Consider the following 19,609-nt stretch of genomic DNA (forward strand, 5'->3'; position numbering starts at 1 on the left):
TGCAGCCAAACCTGGGGATGAACTCAAAGTGGAGCAGGCGGTGAAGGACTTCAAGTCGCTGAGTTTGCCTATCCTCCGTCCTGCGGGCACCGGACCGTCCTTCCCCAGCACCCCCTCTCTTGACCGCCTGGAGCAGTTGTCGCTTCGGAGGGAGAGCAGCGACATCCTGGTGAGTAGGGGAAAAGGGATGGGGTGGACAGGAGTAGGGACCCTGCCCTTGAGATCAAGGAAGCCTGTGGGTCTGCAATTTGCGCTGCTCCATCTCATAATGTTTGTGCTAAGGCAAAAACCTGAGCAATATAAAACCAAGCAAGGTTTCTTGTTCGTTTGTCAGCAAGAATTTGTTTATCAATAGCAATGCAGAGTCAAAAGTGCAAACCAGATAACCTGCAGTCTTATAACAGTATATATTTACAGTAGATAATTGAGCAAGTCAAATGAATTTGGATAGGCCAAAGATATTGAAAAATAAAATTTAAGGAACTGCAGAAAGAAGGGGAAGGAAGTCAAATTTTGAAATGTGAAATTGATTGTAAAACTAATGAAATGTATAAATTTGAAAAGTATAAATAAAAAACTAAAAAAAGGTGCAAACAAGAAGAACATCAATTGAAATCAACGAAACCTAGGAGCGATGCCAAGGATGTAAACAATCAAAAGTAGGGAACTCATTAAAAAAAAGAAAAAGATAGTTAAGCACATCATGAAAGCCACACTAAACAATTGATTTCTTATGAATCTATACACATATGCCTAGATGCAAATTTAGAAATGATCACTATAATTTAAGTAGAAATGCAATCCATCTCCCTGTTGCAGGGAAGACTGTGACTCTGTGATCTGTGTGCTGCCTGCTGCCTCAGGTACAGCAAAGGCACCTGGCTGTACCCAGCAAGGAGTTCCCAAAAGCAATTTCTGACAAATGTACATTTTGGTTTTATGATATTCTGGAAACTGACCCTGGGCAGGAGTAATGGTCTTGCACTGCCACCCTCCCAACAGGGCAGTAGGGGGGCAGCAGTTAGGTTAGGCCTTTTCGGGCGCATTCCAGTAGCTAGTCTGGTGCTTTGGCTAGTGCACACCCCCCCAAAAAAAAAATCTGGTAAGCACCATTGCAGGGCTGGAGGCGCAACACCATTCCCATGGACCAGAGGCTGCTCTTGGCCCTGGGATCATTCTCAGTGATGGAGGGCAGTCTGCAAATCGAGATACCAAGTAAAGACATAGCAAGAGGTGCCTGGCTTCACTACTGCTGCCCAGGTCCTGTTTTCAGCCTTCCCATACTTCTTGCTTCCTTTGGCAGCCTGACGCTGCTGAGATTTGTGTGTTTGTGTTGACGGCACAGCATAGCAGAGGGGCGGTCCGGCTTGTGTCAGGAGGAAACGAGTTGTTTGCCGTCCGTGCCCAGATGTGTCAGGGATGTCCGGGCAAGGAAGCAGACACGAGGCATGCCATCCTCTCGTGCATGTCTGAGCCTTTGTCTGTTTTGCACGAGAGAGTCTTGTGTCACTCAGCGTGACAGATCGCCTTCCGTGCCTCATGCGGCGTTGGAGCAAGACTCTAGGCGTGGCTCTGCTCCTTGGGAGGAGTGGATGGATCTGTCAAAATGGATATATTTGTGCAAGCCGTTTCCCCTAACGTAATACAGTTCTGTACGCTGCTTTTCAACGCACCTGCTCCTGACACATAATATGGGTCATTTGGAGCGCCATGAAATTTGGAGAAGTGTAAATTTCAAAGGGTGGCTGTGTTTCGCTTTGAGTAGCGCTTCAGGAAGTGTTGATTGCGGAGGGTCGCCTTCAAATGTCAGCTGAGCTGAACTTTCCCAGTATGTTTCTGGGGTGCCTCAGTGCGCACGTGGAGGGACTTGGCTGATTCACCCCCTTGCTGTGGTTCCTGTATTTGTTAGGACTTAAGAAGAGCCTGCTGGATCAGGCCTATGATCCATCTTGTCTAGCACCCTGTTTTCACAGTGGCCAACCAGATGTCTCTGCTGGTAAGCATGCAATCAGGATCTGAGCTCAACAGCCCTCTTCCTTTCTTACGGCTTCCAGAAACTGGTATTCAGAAGCATTTCTGCCTCCGACTGCGAAGGCGCAGCTTATCAGTCATGGCTAGTTGCCATCAATAGCCTTCACCCCCTTCTCACTTCCTCAATAGCCTTTCCCCTTATTATTTGGTTGTAATTAGTTAGTTCACCCTCATTGTAACCTGTCTGCTTTGTGGCAGTCCAAACCAGCCCATTCCCATCAATGGTCCCTCTTAGGTTCTCATCCAGCAATGTCTGGGTGGAAATATTAAGGCTGGGGTTCCCTACACGGCTGCATCATCCCATATCCACTTGTCTGTTGCTTGCTTGGCATCTGAGAGAGGGGTCCTCCTTTGCAGAGGACAGTGGTGTAGCATGGATTGCCAGCGCCCAGGGCCGTGCGGAGGGTGGTGCTGGTGGGAGGGAGGAAAATGGACAGAGTCCACATGTGCATTCAACTGTATCACCCATGGAGATAAGAAGAACCATTCTGTTATCTGGAGAGGTCGCTTCCTGGTTCACATGGAGAAGCTGTTTTCAGTGGAGCCCAGTGATGAAAGCTCACAGCTGTATTGAGGCAGCACTGTGTGTTCAAATTTTGCAGCCCTAACCAATTTTGTGCCTGGGACAACTGCCTCTATCACTCCTCCACTCTACGCCACTGGCAGAGGATGTGAGCCAGAGGAGGGGGCTTCTCTGGTCACTCAGCATCCCTCCTGGCTTGCTGTGGTGGCTGGTACAAGGGGCGGAGCGACAGGGGTGTGCTCTGCCCTGGGTGCCACCACTAAGGTGGGTGACAGATCCTGGGCGGCACTCACCATGGGGCTGCAGTGCGCCCGACCCCCGCGTCTCTCCTGGGAGTGACGTGGTGGCTTGGGCACACGCAGGCTCTGCTGCCGAAAAGGTCCGCCTGCTGCCCCCATCTCAGCTGTAGGGCAGTTGAGGGGGAGGAGGCAGGCAGACTCCTCGGAGCCCCACAGGTGGCTGGCCCTGCCCCTGCAGCCCCCACGTGCCGCTGGCCCCGCCCCCCGCTCCACCTGGGCACCCAGTCGGCTTGCTCCTCCACTGGCTGGTACCCTTTCCGACAAGCAGGGCAGAGGGCAGGGAGAGAGCCACAGTACGTGCAGATGGGTCTAATGGCAGGCAGAACTGCAGAGGAGCTTAAAGCAAGTGTTGGGTGTGTGTGCAGGGTGTTTATTTGTAACAGCAGGTAGTCAAGGCAAGCAACTGTCTCTTAATGAGTGCTAATGGGATCAGAGCCTTTGCTACGCAGGGAGCTCACCAGACTCCAGATTATCACGTCATGCGGCTGATCTTGATTAGATTTTAAGGCAGCAGAGAAGCCTTGTGTCTCAAGCCCTGCGCCTAGGTGCCACCAGAGCCCCAGATGGGTGCAGCGTTTGCTACCTGAAGCCTAGGTTTGCCCCATCCCATATTAAATGGGGAGGTGGTGCGCTCTGGTTTAAAACAAGCAAACTAACAAACAAACCAGGAAAAATGTCCCCCAACAGGAAAGGACTGAAGATCCTTCTCTCACCACCCAAACCGCATTGCTTCTAAGTCTATCCATAGGTTTTATTTATTTATTTGATTTATATCCCATTTTTTTCTCCAAGGGCACACATTGTTCAGCCCTCCTTACTGAATCTCCACAACAACCCTGTGAGGTAGGTTGGGCTGAGAGGCAATGAGTTGCCCAGTATCACCTACTGAGCTTCCTGGCTGAGTGGAGATTTGAACCCTGGTCTCCCAGATCCAAGTCTGACACTCTAGGCACTACACCAAACTGGCTGTATATCCTTTCTGCTCTCTCTCTCTCCCCCCCTTACATCCTTCTACTCTGCAGCCACCCAAGGAGGCTCAGGGGGAAAAAAGAATAACAATTAAATACAGTTATATCCTGCCATAAAACCAGCTTAAAAATTAACAGTGAAAGAAGAACAGAGATGGCAGATAGCCATTCTCAAACACTGACTCCATGGCAGTCCTGGGAAAGGGAAGAATTGAGTGTGAACCATAGTTGGGGAAGAATTTCTGCCCCCTCCTCATTGCCCCTTTTGTTGTAAAAATAAGCCCTCCCACGTTACATAAAATGGGGCAGATGCACATTAAAATAAATGGTTCTGTTCCAAACCCATCATGCACTTGCTGGTCATCTTCAACTGTCTGAAGGCTTGTCACACAGAAGATGGAGCAAGCTTGTTTTCTACCTCTCCAGAGGGGAGGAACTGAACCAATGGATTCAAATGGCAAGGAAAGAGATTCCGACTAAATGTTAGGAGAAGCTTTCTGAGGGTAAGAGCCATTTGAGAGTGCCACGGATGACCTCAGGAAGTTCATTGGAAATCTTTAAAAGAGAAGTTTGCTGCCCACCTGCCAAGGATCCTTTAGTTGCAATTCCTTCACCCCAAGGACCCTTTGAGGTCCCTTCCAGCTCTATGATTCTGTGATTCTATGGTTCCACTTCCTTTCTTGCCTGCTGCTCCAGTGTCCAGAAATAATATATTGAGAGCCATCTGTGCCACAGCATCGGTAGGCCATAAAGTAATCTATTAATGAGAAGAAACTTCAACCCTGTGATAACATTCTGAATAATGTTTCCTTACGCCACCTCATTTTGTATATGTTGCTCTTTAGTTAAGGATGTAAATTTGCATGCCGGTGCGGCTCTGATTTCTGAATGTGTTACTCGGAAGTCTATGCCTTTCCCAAATCTTACCTGCTTGGCCCAAGCGGGGAAAACCCAGCAGGCCAATGCCTGCGTGGCTCTTGCTTTGTAGGAGATTTCTCAAAGTCGGTGAGAGATGTTTTTGTGTGTTGCATTCCTGCAATAGCCATCTGTTACGGAAAATCTGCTCATTCACCCAGCTCGCCTGCCCTTGGGTCCCTGCAGAATAAAGGAAGGAGTCCAGCCACCAACAGGAGCAAATATCTGTAGACCAAAGTTTATTGCGCAACAGGTTCAAAGAGGAATCTTGAACCCTGAGGATGAGGTGACAAGGACTTTTAAAACTTTCTATCTTATCCCAGCATACAGTTCATTAAGCATCTTCACTACATCATTGCTACATCAGAAAAGGGGAGGGTTATACATGATTAACATAGGAGGAATGTGTTGGGGCAACAGGGGGATACAGGATATGTATTGGGAAATAGATTCTAAGCACCTACTACAAAGGGACAGTAAAACTTTGGTTTGCATAGTCTGCCACCTGGGCAAGTCCGGAGGAGTGCCTTTGCCCAGCGATTGACACCTATGAATACCTTTCTGTGAGTATGTGACCTCCTGCTTGAGGGATTATGGCAGAGACCAAGTGGTTTCCAAGTCCTTGGCCAATTAAGCAAATTGGTGGTGGGATGAAGGAAACTGGCAAAGGAGTTGATTTTATATGATTTTTAAAGCTAGGTAACTTCCCTGAGCTGTCAAGTCAAAAGGGTACATTTGTGCATAATATTTGAAACATTTAACAACTTTAAATATGTGCCCCCCCTGTAATTTCCATAACACATTGAAGGAATGGAGCAGCTCCCAGGTGAGGAAAGGTGGTAGGATTAGGGACTGTTTAGAGAAAAGGCAAGTAAGTTTATAAAATTATGCGTGGCCTGGGGAAAGTGGCTCGAAAGACGTCCGTACCCCCAACACTAAAACTCACGGACATTCAGTGAAGCTGGATGTTGGGAGGTTTGGGACAGACAAACATAGTTTGTTAAACTGTGGAACTCACTCCAACAGGTGTTTCCTGCTTGGCAGGGGGTTGGACTCGATGGCCCTTGTGGTCTCTTCCAACTCTATGATTCTAGGTGGCAGTGATGACCACCAACCAAGATGGATTAGACAAATTCTTTGAGGAGACGGCTGTTGATGGCTGCTAGCCATAATGACAGTTGGAGGCAGCAGTGCTTGTGAATACCAGTTGCTGGAAACAGAACAGGTGTGTGGAGAAGGCTCCTGTGTTCGGATCCTGCTTGTGTGTTCCCTGTGGAAGCAACTGGTTGGCCACTGTGAGAACAGGATGCTGGACTAAGATGGGCCAGTGGCATGATCCATCTGGTTCGTCTTATGTTCGTATACATAATAATGATGCTGATAATAAGCAGGACCCAAACACAAGAGCAACTTTCCCTTTTGTGGCTTCTGGCAAATGCCATTCAGAAGCATACAGGAACCAGGTCCCCCACTGTTGGGGCAAAAGAACCTTCAGCACTATCTCCCTATATACATAAAAATGTAAGGCTGTCATCACCCAGTCCCCATTGGAGGATTTATAGTGCCTCAGCAGAATCCTGGATTTGTATGAATCCGTGGCGGAGGAGGCTTTTGAGTGTCACAGTGGCCAACCAGGTGCCCTGTTGGGAAGCCCACAAGAAACACCCATACCATCCAACGTTTCTCCAATGAAAATAGGGACGTCCTATTCTATAATAATAATAATGTTATTTTTTAAACCCTCCCCATCTGACTGGGTTGCCCCAGCCACTCTTATGTCATTTCTTCTCTGCTTGGCTATAGTCAGAAGAGTGATGAAGGAATGGGGAGGAAGCACAAGGTCTGCATTCTTACTGTGTGTACCTTTGAGTACCAGAAGCTAAGAGGATGTGTGTGTGTGTGTGTGTGTGTGTGTGTGTGTGTGTGTGTGTTTTGCAGCAGGCAACAATAGTATTCCTAGATGCCTGCCTGTGGGATTCCTGGGGACACCTTTTCTGGCTGTCCGCTGTTGGAAACTGGATGCTGTGCTGGAAGGATCTTCTTAGCCTTGATTTTGCAGCACACTGTTTGTGCGTGTGTGCGCACACGAAACAGGGTGCACAGCACCCAACCCCTCAATCTGTTTTATCTCGTTAGGACACATCTGTACCGCTTAATCATTTGCATTGCTAAGCAGTGTACATAAAAAAACAGGAACTGGGACGTTAAAACAGCAACAACTATAAAAAACCTATCATAAATCCAAACATAACCTTGGAATGTCTGCTGGAGCAAGAAAGGCTTAGTCATGCGTCTGAAGTTCTGCTATGTTTCAGTTAAATCTATTCTATTGCTTAACTTAATAAACAAACAAACAAATCAGGATCATAAGAACATAGGATTTAGGGTATTGGAGCACCTTCCCTAAGGCAATGCCACTAAAGTGTTGGGCACTTTTGAGTGAGCATAGGGAAAACTTGAGAACAAGTGTGCTCTGCAACAAAATGTTGCAGTGCTTACTCCTCTCTCTGGCTTTTGCTTTAGTTCAGGGTTCTGGCCTGCCAGCTAGCCAGCCAGCCAGCTGTATCCTACAAACTGTCAAGAGACTCAGTCGGGACACTTCTATCTTTCTCCCCCCCCTTTTTTTGTTTGTTTTACCTTTCCAACTGATATTCAATACTCTGTGACTTCTAAGGACTCTCAATCCTCATAGGGCTGCTTTTTCGGGGTGGGGTGTATACCCCCTTAGGCTTCTTATTTATTTTTTGCTACTTCTGCAAACCTGGGAATTCTGAGGTAGACTGCCTCTGAACACAGACGTTCCATCTAGCTATCATGTCTAGTAGCCATCGTTCAATGTTCTTAAAGCTGCGCTTTAGGGACATGAAGGAAGTCCTGTTGGATTGGAACAAAATGTCCCTCTAGCCCAGTGCCAGCTTCCCACAGTGGGCAGCCAAATATCTCTACAAAGTCCACAAGCAAGCCTCTCCTGTCTTTCCTCCAATGATATGGAGATCTGTTCCCGTTTCAAACGTTTCCCCTACTTCAGCTCCTCCCACTCCTGCTCAGTAAGCAAATGTATATTAGGGGAAGGGGTTCCAATTGGGACCCACACCCTCCCTGCTGCACACCCTCTTTCCCCAAAGCTTCAGGGGGAGGCTGGGTGGTGGTGCTCAGGTTTTTACAGAGCAGCTTGTGGCTGCTTCTTGCACTCTGAACCCCATCCAGCCACCCCGCCCTGCCAGCTGTCTATTGGGCTGGCCCGGCCCCTATAGCTCCTTCCCTGATCTTTGGATTCCTGCGTGCGGCTGTGCCAAGCTGCCTGCCAGCCTGCCTCAGAGGTGTGCTTGGAAACCTCACCCCCATCCAGCTTGTGGTCTAGGGCAGCCTGTCAAGTAGGATGTGGTTTAACTCCATGGCCAGCCGGACTTGGAAACCTTTGGAGCCGATCTGCTGCCTGCTTTGGGCTCTGTGCTGGGATTGAAGAGCTGGAACTGATCTCAGGGGGAAAGGGCTCCTTCGGTCCCTCACCCCATCCTCTCTTGGCCTGACATGGTTCAGAGGCAGCAACAGCCTTGCAGCCTCGCCTTGTGGACATGCTGAGCCCCAGATGGACCACATGGAATGTCCCCACTCATCTCAGCCCACCCAGGACCTCCCATCTTATCCGCTTCTTCCGTTTCCCTGATGAGCCCCCTGGCAGAGAGCCGCAGAGAGACAGCCAGCCAGCTGTGGCCCCAGGATTTGTTGCCTCCAGGATCAAGATATATAATTCTCAGCTGGCTGATCCTGCAGTTTGTCAAGAAGCGGAGAGGTCTGGAGGAGCCCCAGGCGTCAAGGAGGAAGAGCGCCCCGGCTTGCAAGCACACTCCCTGAAAAGACAGCGATGGGGTCCAACAGAACCTGGGAATGGGCCTGGCACTGAAGAGAAACGGCGGCTGAGTGTGAGTTGTCCTGGGCAGAGAGGAGGGATCTCAAGGGAACAGCTGGGAGTGAGAGAGGAGGATGGGTGGTTCTGAAAGGAACAGGGCAGCTGATTCTCAAGTGGAGGATGCGGAAAGAGAAAAGTTTTCTCTCCCTCTCTCAACACTAGAACTTGTGGGCGTTCGGGTGCAGCCTGATGTTGGGTGCAATTATCTGTATGGTGAAGGAGGCAGGAATTGCTACCAGCTAAGATGGTTTGTTGGGTGGCGCTGTGGATTAAACCACAGAGCCCTAGGGCTTGCCGATCAGAAGGTCGGCGGTTCGAATCCCCGCGACAGGGTGAGCTCCCATTGCTTGGTCCCTGCTCCTGCCAACCTAGCAGTTCAAAAGCACATCAATGTGCAAGTAGATAAATAGGTACTGCTCCGGCAGGAAGGTAAATGGCGTTTCCGTGTGCTGCTCTGGTTTCTCCAGAAGCGGCTTAGTCATACTGGACACATGACCCGGAAGCTGTACGCTGGCTCCCTCGGCCAATAAAGAGAGATGAGCGCCGCAACCCCAGAGTCTGTCATGACTGGACCTAATGGTCAGGGGTCCCTTTACCTTTAAGATGGCTTTAAAAGAGGATTGGACAAATACATGGAGGAGAAGGCTGTCAAAGGCTGTTTGCCAGCTGCTGGAAGCAGCAAGAGGGGAGAGGGTACTCTTGTGCTCAAGTCCTGCTTGCAGGTTCCCCACCTGGTTGGCTGTTGCAAGAAGAAGATGCTAGGCCCAATGAGCCTCCTTTGTCCTGTTCCTGCAGGCTTTTCTTATGTTCTTAGTGGTGCTGGCCGCTCCTCTGATAGGATGGGCAACTGTCAATTTCATATTTCCCATCGTTCATGAATCTTTTTCCTCCTCTTCATGCGCATGCACCTCAAAGAGATCCTCTCTGCCTATAAAAATAGGAGCTTTTGGGTCTCAGGGTTGCTTTGAAATTGCAAGAGTTAGAAACCACGCACCGAATTTGGGCTCCAGCTGGAGCCAGTCACTAGCCAGTCTACCCTGAGCGCTAGAAATTCAGTCAATACCAGGAATCCACGGTGGCAGGAAGATCTTTGCAAGCTGGCAGGAGTGCGGACCTTTGACCGCCAGTTTCGATTATTTCTTGCTATTCGGGGAAACAAGGGGGAAAACCAGGTTGACTTACCTGGCCTCTTCTTCTCCCCTTTGTTATATAATGGCCTTGGGCAGCAGCCAGTTTCTGGGGCGGTGGGGGGAGCGAAGGAGATCCTTCCTCTTTCCTCTTATCCTGGGTGGACTAATTTGTTCTTTGCGCTTTCAGTTTCTTTAAGGGTAAACATGCAGAGCATTCAAACTTTGTACTGTGTGTGTGTAAGCTTCATATGAAATGTGTATATTCTCTGCACATAATACTTATATGCACGCTTCATTGTAATCCTTGCAACAACCCTGTAAGGCTTTTCATTATTTTCTTTATCATTAAGGTTTATCTCCTTTTGGGATAAAGATTAACAACTTAATACAGTCACACCTCAGGTTACAGATGCTTCGGTTGTGTGTTTTTGGGTTGCGCACCGCGCCGAACCCAGAAGTACAGGAACGAGTTGCGTCCAGGTTTCGGCACTCGCATATGCACAGAAGCGCTAAATCACGCTTTGCGCATGTGCAGAAGCACCAAATTGCGGCCTGCGCATGCGCAGACGCAGCGCTACAGGTTGTGAATGCTGCAGGTTGTAAATGTGCCTCCCGCATGGATCACCTTTGCAACCCGAGCATTCACTGTAATAAAACAATATGTGAAATTGTCAGCCCAAAACGAGTTAGCCAAATTCATGGAGGAGAAGAGCTATGCTACCACCCACAAGGGCTATGCTCTGCCTCCACAGTCAGAGACAGTAGTGCTTCTGAATGCAAGTTGCTGGAGACTGCTAGAATAGCACGAGACACTTAATCTCAGGGTCATGGGTTCAAGCCCCACATTGGGGGAAAGAAGGAGGAGGAAAATATAATAATAATAATAATAATAATAATAATAATAATAATAATAATTTTATTTATACCCCACCCATCTGGCTGGGTTTCTCCAGCCACTCTGGGTGGTTATTCCTGCACTGCAGGGGGTTGGACTAGATGACCCCCAGGGTCCCTTCCAACTCAACAATTCTATGATTTTGTGAAGCCACAGAAGGAATCCAGCTCTTCCGCCTGCTTATGGAGTTCCCAGAAGAGGTATCTGGTTGGCTGTTCTGAGTACAGGACGCCTTTCACCAGATCCAGCAAGCTCTCCTTACGTCCCTAAGCTGAGTTGCTTTTGTACAAGAAAGAAAAGTGACTAATAATAAACTTAACTAAGAATAATAATGGGGCAGCCATGCCCATTAGTTTCAGGGGGGTCTGCTCTGAGTATAATTCACATGGGATTGAACCGCCTGTCGTGCATCTCTTGAATGTGCTCTGCTTCCGAGCACTGCTGTGCTTCCGAGCACTGGAGGCGGCGTCACAGGGGAGGGGGGTCCCCTTTTGGGGGAAACAGCCCTCCCACCCCCACAGGGCCTGGAACAAAGAGAGGAGAGGGGCTGTGGGGGGACCGGCTGGGAAAGGCCTCCAGCCTTTGAGGTGCATTGTCTCCCTGTCAGCTGCCGGGCTCAGCTGGCCCTGAGGGCAGGCACCCTGTCACCCGGGTGAGCTGCATCGCACAGTAAGGTGACCTTGGGGATCCAGTTGTTTGTCCCAGCTGCTCCGTGGGCCCGGAGGAGGGAGAGTGTGCTGGAGCCTCTCTCCTCCTCCTCCTCCTCCCCATTGAGGCACTGGGGGGCGGGCAATGGTGCCATCCCCTACAGGTCTGCAGAACTGCTGCTGCAAAGGCTGCAGCAGCTTGCAGATGAGCAGTGTTGGGTCTCTGCATCCTGGATGCCTTTGGGCTGCAAGGCCCTGATCCCGTGAGTTGGTGTTTCACCCTTGGGGTAAGGCTTGGCATGCTTTCTCTCTCTCTCTTCCCGCCCCCACCACAACCCCTGGGGCAATGCTTCTCCCTGCACCCAAACTGGCCCGATCCATTTGCATATTTCAGGGGAGGAATGAGGATGGAGGCAGAGAGACCTTCCTAGAGACAGGTGAGGCAGGAAACTTGGGGATGGAGGTGTCTGGTGTGACACCCCGTGTTCATGGGGGCTCTTCCTGGGGAGTCTCAGCTGGTGCTCTCGTGGCTAAGTTCTCGGTGGCAAAGGGGAAGACCATTACCGGAACATTTTCCTCGAGGTCCTCTGGTTTTCAATCTGGTTGTTTTGAGGTTTTGCCGCTTTCGTCTCTGCTGAGGGGCCTGCCTCAGCAGCTGCCTTCTCTGCTCTCGGCATTTTGCCGCTCTGTTGCTTTGATTGCCACACATCGATGTTTCTCCCGCCCGATGTCAGCCGCAGCCCAATAAATGTGACCAAATAAATGTGGCGCTCTTCAAGATGCCACGCGACTCAGTCAACAGTCTTTGCCTCCGTTGGGGTTTGTTTCCTGTTGTATTGATTTTGTTGCAAAATCAATACAGCACACTTTTTTTTGGGATGTCACAGGACTATGTTTAACATTTCAAATGAAAGATCTGGCATTAGCATATGCGATGCTTACACGTTGTCCAAAAAGATGGTACCTATTTGCATGACGTTTGGTGTACAGTTGTTCCGAAAGTGGGTGGTACCACCCCCTGGGGGGCACATAAAGGTAAAGGGACCCTGACTGTTAGGTCCAACTCTGGGGTTGCGGCACTCATCTCGGTTTACTGGCCGAGGGAGCTGGTGTACAGCTTCTAGGCCATGTGGCCAGCATGACTAAGCCGCTTCTATCGAACCAGAGCAGCACACAGAAACACCGTTTACCTTCCTGCTGGAGTGGTACCTATTTATCTACTTGCACTTTGATGGGCTTTTGAACTGCTAGGTTGGTAGGAGCAGGAGCAACGGGAGCTAACCCCGTCGTGGGGATTCGAACCGCCGACCTTCTGGTCGGCAAGCCCTAGGCTCTGTGGTTTAGACCACAGCGCCACCCGCGTGCCTTCTGGGGGGCACCAAAAGGCAAGGGGGCAGTGGGGGGGCACTGGAGGTGTAAATGACTTTCAGACTTTGAAAAGCGGGACTCTCTAGATCAAGTTCATCAGTCTTGTAGAATTAATTAAACTAAGCAGTTTTAATGGGATTTTGAATAAACGTGCAGTTGCTGCTGCTTTGCATTTTATTATTATCTTTCTTCTGCAATGATTCCTACGCATTATTCAGAATGCAAACTGCCATTCTGAAAAATGCTTCTTATAGGGTAGATGTAAATGCATAGGTACGTATAGATGCAAATTTAGAAATGGTTACTGTGATTTAAATAGAAGAGCAATCCATCTCACTCTCAGAAGGAAGACAATGACCGTGTGTCTCGGTTATCCATGCCCTGGTGACATCCAGGCTGGATTACTGTAATGCACTCTGCATGGGGCTGCCTTTGAAGACGACTCAGAAACATCAACCGGAGCAGAATATGGCTGCTGGGTAATTGGTTGAGCCCAGCAGGTTGGAATCTAAGCGGGACTATTCCAATTGCACTGGACCCAATTTACAGTGCTGGTGATGACCTATCATGACCTGAATGTGGGGCAGGGAACTGGGTTACTTGAACCTCTGCTTGCACATACAACCTGCCTGCAACTTCCGATCTTTTCCGTAGATGATGCTTAGATACCCATCTGAAAAGGCAGTTAGGTTGAAGGGCACAGGAAACAGGGCCTTCACAGTGGTGACCCCCTTTCTGTGGAATTCGGTCCCATAAAACATCAGGAAGGCCCCCTCCCCAGATCTTTAAAAATGGGAAACTTAATCCTAACATTTTCAGTAGCTAATCATGAGCTGTGGAAACAGGGTATAGAGAATTTCTTCTGATATGATCTGCATGATTTGTGCTGGTGTGGTGAATTATGAAATGAATGCTTTTAGCAGGCAACAAATAACGTTTTGCTGCTGCTGCTGCTGCTTCGGCAGTTATTTTGTATCCAGTTTTGCGACAGAGGGGCCCTAAGATACATAAAAAGCAAACCCAAAAAATTGCCTTGGAGTGAAGTGATTGGAGGGGGGAGAGAAAGTGGGATCGTTTGCAGCTTGGAAAGTGGCAAATCCACTTCTGGCTCTCCTATAAAGAAAATGTCTGCCTGGTTCCACCTGGAGGGAACATTTGCACCATCTCAAAAGTCCTGCGGGAACTAGCCTCCTCACCAGAGATAGTTTATCCTGTGCTATCCTCTAAGCCAAGAGGGCTGTGTGTGATGGAGAAGAGGAGAAATGTTCAGAACTGGACGATCTCTGGAGGGGTGGGGGCAGTGGCGTAGCGTGGGTTGTCAGCACCCAGGGCAAGGCAAGTAATTTGCGCCCCCTAACCCGTGGATTTGCGCCCCCTAACCCATGGATTTGCGCCCCCTAACCCTAACCCCTAGATGTTGCGGCCGGTGCAGCCGGCCCCCCCTGCAGCCCCACGCTACGCCACTGGGTGGGGGGGAGTAGGGAGAGGCGCCGCCGAGGGAGCCCAGGAATGTCCCATCTCCAGGGTGCCCGGCAAGCTCCTCTCAGCGATGCAATTAATGCGAAGGCAGGCGGCGAACAGAGTGTTGATTCAAGGCGAGCAGCCTTCTCCTCGCCTCCCTGCTCACCAGCCAGGAGAGAGAGCCAGGCCCTTGGCCCTTCCTTGTCTGCCTTTGTGCTTTCCTTCCTTGGGATTCTTCCCAGGGCAGAGAGCAAGAGGCTTTGGCTGTAAGGTGAGTCTGACGGACACAAGGATCCTTTTCTGCTCAGGCGGCAGGGGGAAAGGTTTTGGGGTGGCAGCCTGGCACTCCTGCAGATGGTTTGGCCCTTGCAGGATTTGTGGGTTTAAGTCCTATTCTCCTTCTGCCCAGGGGAGAGCCAGAGTCTGGACCTTAGGACATTTTTTTTTGCGGGGGGGGGGGGAACTACTTGCTTATTTGCACAAAATGCAAATTTCGGTCATTCGGTTCACAATCCCTAGAAAAGATAATACTATTCTTGTTGGGCAGCAGTAATGTTTTGTTTAAGATTTGGTTTTATTGAGGTTTTAAGCAGAGGTTGGGTGGTCGTCTGTCAGGGATTCTGACAGACCGTGATCCCTGCATTGCACAGAGTTGGGCTGGAAAACCATTCCAACTGTACAATTTTGTGATTTATAATTGCCAGGATCTTGTCCTTCAGGTCTTAGGATATTCTCATCTGAAACTTGAAACATCAGGAAGAATTCCAAATAGTAGCAAATTTCACAGCAGGCTTTTGAACAGGACAGACCCGCCAAGTGCCCCTATTTTCCAAGGACAGTCCTGGATTTACAGAAGCTCTCCCAGTTTCTGATTTGATCCTAGAATGTCCCACTTTTCCTTAGGATGTCCCTAATTTCATCAGAGAAATGTTGGAGGGTATGGGGTTATGCGACCCCCCCTCCCCAAGCCAATGAGATAAGTAACTATGCTACCTTTAGAAGACATCTGAAGGCAGCCCTGTATAGGGAACTTTTTTTTAATGTTTAATGATTTACAATGTTTTTATATATGTTGGAAGCCTCCTAGAGTGGCTGGGGTCTGGAGTTATGCAACCAATGAGCCACGGATACAACCTTTAAAAGATATCTGATGGCAGCCCTGCAAGGAAAGTTGCCCAGAGTGGCTGGGTGGGGTAATAATAATAATAATAATAATAATAATAATAATAATAATAATAGTTGTTGTTATGGAATAGGATGTCCCTATTTTCATTGGAAAAATATTGGAGTGTATGTGGTTATAATTATTTGTATATAAAACAAACCTTTGCCATGTAGCTGAAAATGAATATTTTTGTTTTGGTCTGTCCCCTAGTTTACCTTAATTCTGAACTAATTTTTCAGCAGTAGCTGTGGACCACGTTACACGGGAAAAGTTATATTTTATATATATATAAAATTTCGGGTGGTTCTTTAGATGCGGCAACCATGACTGGTGTATCTGTTTCAGCTCAGGGAGTTCAGCCTTCTGTCTTCCCGACAGCTTTTGCTGCTCATTGGCCAGCTTAGATATGAAAGCCAGGCCAGAATCTCTATGGGCCAAAGAAGGATCCCTATGGGCTGACAGCCCAACTCGGATTACCGTCCTAGTAGCCAATCCGCTGCCTCCACTATATCTGAAGGAAGAAGAGATAGAATCATAGAACTGTAGAGGGGACACCAAGGCTCATCTAGCGCACTGCAGAAATCTCGAACACCTTTAAAAGGAGATGTTAAATGAATAGAGATCTAGAGATGATCTCACCTGCTCCAGATCCTGGCCTGGGGGCGCTGCAGAGCACCTGTGGCTGGGTAGAGGGCATGCTGGGTGATTGCGCAGGTCTTTATCAGGCTTAGAATAGCATGGAGATGAGACAAGAGGCTTTGGGATTTGTGCTTCTTTGCCCGGGTCACGAAAAGGCAGCTGGCCATTAGCTTGCGCACCAAGAACCGGGCAAGATGTTTCTCTGCACTCTCCTCCAGCTCTCTTTTCTCCTCAAGGTATGGGCGGCTACCGTGCCCCTGTGGGTTTTGGGGACAGGCTCCATCGTCCCCAGGGTGCTCTCTGCCTCTCCTGACAACCCAGAGGCCTTCTTTTCGGAGGCAGCCATGCTTCTGAACAGGGTGGATTTGATTTAAATCAAATTGATTTAAATCATGATTTAAATCACTAGTCAGTAAGACTTGATTTAAATCGCTAGTCAGTAAGACTTTATTTAAATCATTTTTATTTTATTTTTTACAGAAAGGCTCATTCTTGCTGGTATAATCTTAATATTTACAACCAGATAAAGGTTTCATTTTTGGAATAATAAATTTTCAGAGTAGTTTTTACAGTTATATCAAAAATTACTGATTTGGTTATGCTATTAGAAATACATTGAGAGATAATTCTGAAATTTTCTGCTGTACTTTATTGGAAGGAGAAAAACAATCACTTCCTTAATAACAATTTAAACAATTTATTTAACTAAAACAATAACTTTATAGCATATGTATCCATGTTTGTTAACTGATGTGGTTAAACAATTTTTTATTTTTAAAAAAACTTAGACTGAGTTTTAGCACACATGAAAAAACTTAAAACAAATCCTTATTTCCTGATGAATAGCCTTTGGACTATAATGTCACTTAGAAAACTATCTTTAGAAAGATTTTTCCTCCAAAAGCATTTTATTTTATAAATCCAATTTAATTAATAATAAAAAACCCGATTTAAATTTTAAAAAATCTGATTTTTAATTTTTTAAAAATCATTGATTTTTATCCACCCTGCTTCTGAATACCAGTTGCAGGAACCCGAAGGAGGCGAGAATTTCTCATGTCCTGCTTCCTTCTTTCCTTTGCGGTTGGCTAGTGTGAGAACAAGACTGTGGGCTCCCTTTGGCTTGTTCTGGTATTCTAATCTTATGTTCTCCATCCCTCTCACTTCTCTCTCTTTTCCCTGTTTGCCCCTCGCAGGCCCCCGGAAGACAAAGGAAGAACATGAACGAGTTTTTGGGGGACGCCAGCATCCCCAGCCATGACCCCCTGCAGCCCTCCAGCGCCTCCTTGCCCAGCAATGGCATCGACACGTGGAAGAACCGGGCTGCCAGCCGCTTCAGCGGGTTCTTTGGTTCTGGCAACAGCGCCAGCCCCTTCACGCGGGTACGTTGTCAGTGCCCACCACTGTCGCCCGTGGGTTCCTGCAGGCCCTTTTCTTTTGCAGGTGTTTGCAGCTGGGAAGGGTGTCCTGGAGAGGTAGGGAGTCCCCGCTCCTTGCAAAATCAAGTGGTGTCAGATCACGAGGAAGGGTAACCAGAGACCAAGGTGGAGACGCATTCATAGAGGAGGCCATTCATGATGGAACTTTCCTGTCCAGAGGCAGTTTGCAGCAGCAGCGGGTGGTTCTTGTTGTCTTACTCTGCTTGTGGGCTTTGGGGGAATGGAGCTCAGTGGGTAGAGCAGGGGTCAGCAAACTTTTTCAGCAGCAAACTTTTTCCACTGTCCCTCAGACCTTGTGGGGGGCCGGACTTCCTATGCCCCACAAATAACCCAGAGATGCATTTTAAATAAAAGCACACATTGTACCCATGTAAAAACATGCTGATTCCCGGACCGTCCGCAGGCCAGATTTAGAAGGTGATTGGGCTGGATCCGGCCCCCGGGCCTTAGTTTGCCTACCCATGGGGTAGAGCAATCTGCTTTGCATCTGGCATCTCCAGGTACGCCTGAGACCCTGGAGAGCTACTGCCAGCCAGTGTTGACAATACTGAGATAGATGGACAAATGTCCTGACTAAGCAGAAGGCAGTTTCCTAGGTTCCTATCTGGTTTTCCACTATGGGAGGCAGAATGTCTGAGCACAGGCAGTTGTGGCTCATCTCTTTTGGGGCCGGTTCACCCTTGACCATCCCTCTGGTGTGTGAGGAGGGAGCATGTCGGGGTGGGTGTGGCCTCCTCAAGTCTTGCATGCACACATTTATAGGATGTGCGCGCACACAAAAGCAGACAGTGACATTCTCGCAAGCACACAACCCCCCCTTTCATTGGCTGATCCATGCAGATCAACTAAGGAGGGCAGTTCTTAGGATGGCCAGTGAAGGTTGCTCTCTGAAAGACACGGCACAAAAGGAAAAGGGCTTGGGAGGGAGGAGGAAAGAAATAAATTCAAGGCCCATCCATACTTAACCTTTCACTTTCTAGGTGCATGTCCATGCTTTCCTGCTCCGTGTCTGAGCACGTTTTCCCCACCCATGAAAACCCACTCTTTTGCGCTGAATTGGAGAAAACAGCCATTTTTGTTCCCCTCAGATTGCTGTTTGCTCTGATTCAGCAGCAAAGAGCAGATTTTTGAGGGGAAAGCGGCAAGGCAAAAATAAAAAGCTGTCGGGCACAGTCCCAGAAAGCCCGGACCAGTGCCTAGAAATGTGGAGCAAAGGTAATTGTGAATGAATCTTCAGGCACTAGTTACCAAGTTCAGTAGGTCATGGAACTGGGTCTAAGCGCAAGGAAAGAACTGCAGCTTCCTTGCCTTCCGGTGGCCTCAGTTATGGCAGCTGGCAGTGGGAGGGAGGCCTGTTATCCGTGATATCAGGGGGTCATGTGCTACTAAATACTCTTTTCTGGGAAGCATCGGTGGGAGCAGGCTGGTTCCTTCATGCCCTATTTTGGGAAATCAGAGGCAGGGGACAGAATAGCTCAGCATTAGATGAAAAAGTCTTCAAGATTCTATCCTGGCATCGCCAGACAGTTTTGGGAAAGACTATTGCCTGAATCCTTGGAGAACCACAGCCAGTCATTGTAGACAATACTAAGCTAGATTATTATTATTATTATTATTATTATTATTATTATTATTATTATTAACAATTATTTAAATTTATTCAGTTATTTTACAAAAAGGAACTCAAAACGACACTGTAATAAACAAACCCATGGGTTTAAAACCAGTAGGAGAGAAAACTCTAGAAGACAATCCTGTTTTTAATAGGCAGGATTGAAACATCCCAACTACTCAAGATTAATTAATAGCTAAAGGCCTGAAGAAGAACAGATGGTTTGCCTGATGCCTAATGATAATTTATTATTCTTTATTATTATTATAAATTACATTTATATACAACTTTTCATCTGAAGATCACAGAGCGGTTTGCAGCATAAAAGCACAAAATGAAAGCACAAAATACACATGACTGTAACAAAAACCAACAACCCCTGCCCACAAACATATTTGAAAGGCAATAGATTGCTTAATCAGCCAAAGGCCTGCTTATAGAGTTACTACGTAACACAAATGAGAGACAAATACACTAAACACTAAACAGGCACCCGGTGAGTCTCCTTGGGGAGAGCATTCCACACGCAGGGAGCCACCACTGAAAAGGCCTGTTCTTGTGTTGCCACTCTCCAGACCTCCTGTGAGGCGGCACATGGAGAAGGGCC

General features: G+C 48.1%; 1 protein-coding gene across 10 annotated transcripts in view; it reads left to right on the forward strand.

The window, feature by feature from the left end:
* The window catches only part of PLEKHG5 (pleckstrin homology and RhoGEF domain containing G5), a gene marked incomplete at its 3' end in the record, with an annotated part of 100,343 nt that overhangs the window by 61,911 nt on the left and 18,823 nt on the right, over nt 1-19,609 (forward strand). For 9 of the 10 annotated variants that reach the window (XM_083512894.1, XM_083512893.1, XM_083512892.1 and 6 more), the window contains 2 exons: nt 6-169; nt 17,148-17,333. In XM_083512894.1, the coding sequence (XP_083369020.1) occupies nt 6-169; nt 17,148-17,333 (350 nt within the window). Of the gene's footprint in view, nt 1-5; nt 170-8,040; nt 8,660-17,147; nt 17,334-19,609 lie in introns of those variants that run through there. The other variant, XM_083512899.1, reaches the window with a different exon arrangement.

This window comes from Podarcis liolepis (assembly GCF_965112155.1).
Source record: "Podarcis liolepis genome assembly, chromosome: 7".
Lineage (NCBI taxonomy): Eukaryota > Metazoa > Chordata > Lepidosauria > Squamata > Lacertidae > Podarcis > Podarcis liolepis.